This window comes from Labeo rohita, chromosome 22 (genome assembly GCF_022985175.1).
Source record: "Labeo rohita strain BAU-BD-2019 chromosome 22, IGBB_LRoh.1.0, whole genome shotgun sequence".
Taxonomy (NCBI): domain Eukaryota; kingdom Metazoa; phylum Chordata; class Actinopteri; order Cypriniformes; family Cyprinidae; genus Labeo; species Labeo rohita.
In genome coordinates this window covers 28,260,082-28,266,201 of record NC_066890.1, presented here as the reverse complement: position 1 = coordinate 28,266,201, position 6,120 = coordinate 28,260,082, and the positions used below count along the sequence as shown (strand labels likewise).

General features: G+C 41.3%; 1 protein-coding gene across 1 annotated transcript; it reads right to left on the bottom strand.

The window, feature by feature from the left end:
* Positions 1–325: 325 nt before the first annotated feature.
* s1pr3a (sphingosine-1-phosphate receptor 3a) lies at positions 326–5,599 on the bottom strand. Its single transcript, XM_051094075.1, has 2 exons — positions 5,138–5,599; positions 326–4,105 (listed from the first exon to the last, which is right to left on the bottom strand). Exon 2 carries the CDS (start codon positions 3,995–3,997, stop codon positions 2,798–2,800), a length of 1,200 nt encoding a protein of 399 aa, XP_050950032.1. The 5' UTR covers positions 3,998–4,105; positions 5,138–5,599; the 3' UTR covers positions 326–2,797.
* Positions 5,600–6,120: the final 521 nt, after the last annotated feature.

The window sequence follows — 6,120 nt, the reverse complement described above, 5'->3', positions numbered from 1 at the left end:
TGAGGCTAGGGTGCTGGATCCTGCCTCGCACTAACAAACGCTAGCAAATGTTACCAATAATTTTGGCTAACTCAATGACAGTTTACTCACCCTCATGTTGTTTCAAACCAATACAACTTACTTACTTCTGTATAGCATGAGATATTTTGAAAAATGTTTTTGTCCATACAAAGAAAGGCGCTGTTTTGGACTTCGACGGAACCAAAACCGTTCTTCAAAATATCTTTATGTTCTCCAGAAGAAAGCAAGCCATACAGATTTAAAAGAACATAAGGGTGAGCAAATTACATAATTTTACATTTTTGCATTAACTTTCCCTATAAAACCAGTGTTCTAGCTACTGATGAATGGTTTACACCAATCCCAATCTCAGGTGTTGGGCTAGTAAGCCTGGTCTCTGACTAATGAGGAGGTCCAATACCAAACCTTGACCAGAAGTGCACCAAGGACATCATTATCGCTTCTAGATCTTGTTCCTCACACATTTCCCATACGCACAAACACCTTCTACCTCCATCAACCCTTGAAAGCTTGTTAAATGTGACCCCTGGTCCCCGTATGGGAGAAAATCAATTGAGTGCTCTCGCATTGGCACATCCTGAGTCGCTGGTCCAGATGGAGGCATTGTTCACACTGAGTGCTGGGCCAAGCAATGTGCCAGTCTCATGTATTCAGCCACAGAGACTCCCCTCAGCTCTGACAAGCACACAGACAAATGAATATTCTCAATAGTAGCCGTCCACAATAGCTCAGTGGTCCGTGCTTTGATCCATTGTAGCAAAGAGCCATTCATTACATGAGGTGTAGAGGCATATTGTGTGTGGCAAGTGTGTAACACCTCACTTTAAAGGATTAATGTTCTCTATGTGGTGTGCGCTTATTTCAAAGTCTTTTGTATAAGGCTTGTTGTCATGCGTTGAGGGTTGCTGTGTGTTTTTGCTCAAGGTTACACATCACGCGTTAGCCGTCGTTGTTTGTTGATGTCGATTCTTAATGGCACTTCAATCGTCTGGTGTGAAATCTCTTGATAAATGAATTCTGTGATACTGAATGTCATTGAATTTTTAGCTACGGGATGCCACCAGACATGATTTTACCAAGGAAACGGCTTAGGCCTTGTAAACGAGTTCGATTTGTTTAACATTCTATTTTTTCCCTCAACCTGACTGCAAAGATCACTGTGATGGAGAGAGAGAGAGAGAGAGAGCGCTCATCTACAGCTTAGGATGGTAAATTACTTGAAATGTCACACTTGTCAAATGCTATAAAAACCATTCTTCAACAAAATGTCACTCGTTCTCGCAGTGTTCTCGATGTGAAGAAAAACTCATGTTGACCTCTCTTTTTGTTCAAACAATGCAAGAAACCGTAGACTCTTCGCCATTCCTGCCTTTTATCTAATTAAATCAAGTATGACTAACCGATAACTAATTGGTAGAATTCAAGGAATCTTCCTGGTTGAGTAGTTGAGCTTGATTAACAGCATTTGTGGCATAATGTTAATTACCAGGAAAAAAACATCATGTTAACATCTAATGTTCACGGATTGGCCCGATTCATCTCCCCATTTTAAGTGCCGACAGCTGAATTTAACAATATCTGACAATATATATTAACAATACTGAACCAACAATATCCCTTTAAGAGAACTGAACTAGCACATGTATGCACAGCTGTGGTTTGTATATGCTCTATGGCTCAAGGATTGGTGTCACTGATCATGATTTTTCACTGGCAAATCCATTTATTATTAGGCTATTATGGTGCATCTACCAAGTGGCTAAATAATAGGGCTCGGACTGCGTTCATGGGCAAAATGTGTTTGTTCATTGCTTTCACTATTGCTCTGTGGTGCAGTCAATTTTAATGTAATGCCACAGTGCCCTCTAGTGGTTACATGCGAATAAAAGCAGCACAGACAAGGTAATCCCAACATAAGATGCCTGTTTTTCCCTAGTAGCCCCTCACTGCCATACACAAGGTCCAGGGGGTGGAGATGGGTAGGTGGAAGGAGTTGGATCTGGATCCAAACTCGCCCCCTGGATCTTGTATTCTACAGTGAGGACCATCTCGTTTTTCTTCACACTGACATATTATAATCACACTTTATATTTTATGGCAGTTTTATGTCAGTTAGCAAAAACCATTGCGCAAAACAATCAAAATTTCAACACATTCACAACGAAACCATCTCATCTTACATTCTGGCATGTAAACCATTCCACAGAATATTAACCGTAAACATCCACAGTCTTCTTTAAAACACTCAATTTGTTATGTGTAAAGTGTATTACAGCTTGTGTAATAGGTAAGAATAGCAAACTATTCAAGATGTTTTTGTCTAGTAATAAACTGTGGGAAAATGTTAAAGGTCAGTCGTACACACAGAGTGCTATAATAATGCATATAATACTGTTAACGTGTTTTCCTTCATGCAAATTGCATTATTTTGATTTAAAAATTGCACACCTAAGCTTCTCGAGTGATTACATTCTGTAGTGGCTCTAGGTTATGTGCTTATAGCACATGCTCAGTTTCATAAATATTAATACATGTAGAAGTAAATTCAGTTTGTGTATCCTTTGGTCAGCATTCAGCATTGGTTCAATCGCACTTTGATTGAGTTTGTAGTCCCTTTGAAATCTCATCATCAATGGATGTCCTTTGTTTGAAAGCAAATCCAGGTTTTGTAATCCTCCAAGAGCGGAAGAACACTCTATAATTGCAAGCAATCGTTGCCAAACATCATGGGAAATAAGAAAATCCTGCTCTTTTGTGCTGACTCTTGTAGTCTTTTTCAAAACTTTCCCAAAGAAGGAAGCGCCCCAGCTTTAACCAACACTGCAGATAGTAGGTCACCTGGCCCCGAGGGGTGCGTGACGGTTGGTGGCGACGTGTCCCCATGTTGATGGTGGGAGTTTGATGGGGTGGGAACTTTACTTCGCATCAGGGAGGACTTGGCTGCTCCGCTTGGGGCCCCGGCCATGCTTGATTTGGTGTTCTCTGTGGTGGGAATGACGATTCCCGGGATTGTCGTCCCTGCCCCCGTGGGCATAGAGTCCAGCTGTGCTGGATAGCAACAGCAGCACAGCACACGGAGGAACGCAGCCCGCATCTCACGGCTGGAAAGCGTGTAGATAAGTGGGTTGAGGGCAGAGTTGAGCACAGCCAGAGCGATGAACCAGTCCACCTTGTGGAGAATCGGGCACCGCTCCGGACTGCATCCCACATCCAGAAGCAGTAGCAGAAAAAGGGGAGCCCAACAGGCCACAAAAACTCCCAGTACTATTACTACCGTGCGCAGGAGTGCGAGCGAGCGTTCCGATGGCCTGGAACTCACTCTACGCCCGCTAGACGTCACCAGCAGGTAGATGCGCACGTATAGCACCACGATTGCTGCTAGTAGGGCTGTGAAGACGCTGATGCAGAAGGCAATGTAGCTTTTGTCGTACAGTGGTAAGACAGTGGAGCAAGTGTGGACTCGTCCCAAACAGTTCCAGCCGAGACTAGGCAAAGCACTCAGCAGGACCGAAACAGCCCAGCAAGCTCCCAGTAAAGCTAGCAACCTCCCCCTTCCTGCGGTCTCACACGGCCGTAAACGAACCATGGTCATGTGGCGCTCGATTCCAATAGCGAGCAAGCTGAAGGTCGAAGCGCTAAGTGCCACAAACATGCTCCCCTCTCGCAGCAGCCACTGGCCAGGACTGAGGAAAAATGTATTGCGGCCAGAGGTGAAGATGTTAACCATGTACGCCACCCCAGCTAACAAGTCCGAAAGTGCTAGATTGCCGATGAGAAAGTACATGCGGCTGTGGAAGCGCTTGTTGCGCCATAGTGCCAGTAGTACAGTGATGTTTTCCAACACGATCAGGGCGCAGATGCAAATAGGGAAGACTGTCTTGTACGTACCGGTGGTATTTGGTCTTCCCCACTTGCCCGAGTGGTTATAATGGCTAACTATAACATCATTCATTCCAGGTTCAACCTCACCATCCATTTTCCACACAGTCTCTGTGACCACTTTTTTGAACAGCAGATGGCGTCTATGAGCACCTTCCAGTGAGAAAGATGGAAAAGGAATCCACCACTTCACACATTATGATTCCTGGTGACAAATAAAAACAAAAACAGACCAAAGAAAATATTATCTGACTTGACAGCAATTATTAATAAGTGGAAATGCGGTATAATATGCCTGCACAAAATGGTTTTGAAACAAGAATAATATTTATGACTGTTTTAGCTAGTTTAACCTTGTCTTAAATAGTTTAAAATGGTCTTAGCAGCATGAAACCAGCCAACAGACCAGGGGTGCATTTCCCAAAAGCAGCTATGGTCCCAAGTTCTGTCATTACCAATAGAGTTCAGTGGTTAGGGAGACTGGAAAACCAGTTTTGGCCAATTTTAGCAAAGAAATGGTGGATTGTATCACATAAACAATTCTGAATCTGAAGGAAATGTGATTTTATCCTGCGATGGTGTAGAGATGTTCAGATATTGTTTATGTACCCGTACTGTAGTACATAAAGTCATATTTAAAAAAAAGTATATATATACTCTATCTATATATTTGTCTATCTCTCTGTCTGTCTATCTTTCATCTATCTATATTATATTATCAGTGACTTTTTTTTGCGATGATGTGTCTTTATTTACTTATTTAAACTTTATCACCACAAAAGTTAACATCTGGCATGTAGAATCAGCACAAATCAGAAATAATACCGTGACGTGTTATGACTTCCACTTTAATCATAATGAGAGAATTAGACTGTATTTGTACAACATTTGGTGACCGTTTGTTGTTATCATAAGTAGGCTATCAACAGACCCTGACTGCGATACTACAGCCTAAAAAAAGCACACCAGTTTACGAAAATACTCAAATATAAATGCTAACCAGTTATGCCATATCGTTTTAAGTCGTTCGGTGACTTGAAATTAGTCCATATTGTCACATCAAAAAGAAACTGAATAAAATAAACTAATCAATGATTCTATAGTGACTTGTTGGAAACTATTCTTACCATAGAAAACTACAAATAAAATAGGTAACGTTCTGTACAAACGTGTACATTAGAATTATGCCACTAAGACAGCAAGTTTACAACTTTCTGAGGAGATGAAACAGACTTACCCGTTATTTCTCTCGAGAGATGCACCTACATCTTGGGTTCCTGGTTAGTTAATAAACCTTTAAAAGTTTAAAGATGAAAAGCGTCCAACATGTACTTTACGATCAGACGTGTGGAATTATTTATCCTTCAAAAGCAATTGCTTCGCTTTCCCGAAATCCAAACGCTTTACATCCGGCTTTTTAACTACATTCAAGTTTTGGACGTGACTAAAAGTGCTGTCAGATTATTAATGAAAATTATTCACCTGCGAGTCCTGATTCTAAACTCCAAACGCTCCTTTCCTCAACATTCCCTCACATTCTGGGCGGGAACTCAACAACACAGTTTTTTTTCTCAAGCAGCGAGTGACCGTTCCGTCGTCTGTGTTTGCATGAATTTGAGTTTGTTTGGTAAGGGCGCGCGCGCGCTAATATTTCAGACTGTGATGATGAAGCGCACACGTGCGTGAGCATCCTCTGATGTTTGTGTTGTTTCTGTGGGTGTCATTAGTCTGGTAACCCACGTACTGAGGGAAATTACAGTGTTAAGTCACGCAGAATGACCTAACCTCGTACAAGTCATCATAATGACGACCTCTGCCACCTGACTTGATCTGTTTTACACGACATTTAAGCACGAAGGGCGCAAAGATAACAGGTTTGGCCATACAATAAAATACACATGCGTAGACTGCATTTCGATGGTTTAGGCAGGTAAATTAAGTTGATTTGGACAAGTTTTCTGTTAATATAAAAGGGTATGACTAAAGATCATTGTTCATAATGGCACTGATCATAAAACATTTAATTTCATCATTATTTACTTCATATCATGTTACGATTTTCTTTCTGAATTTTGCTGGCTTTTTTGTGGATTCGAGTGTCATAAAAGTAATACATACGAGTCTGAGATGTATATTCGAAGTCTTCTCAAATCATTTTTATTGTTAGCATTGCCCATTTGTGAAAAAAAACAGATCTTTTTAAGAAATAGCTTGTTCCAG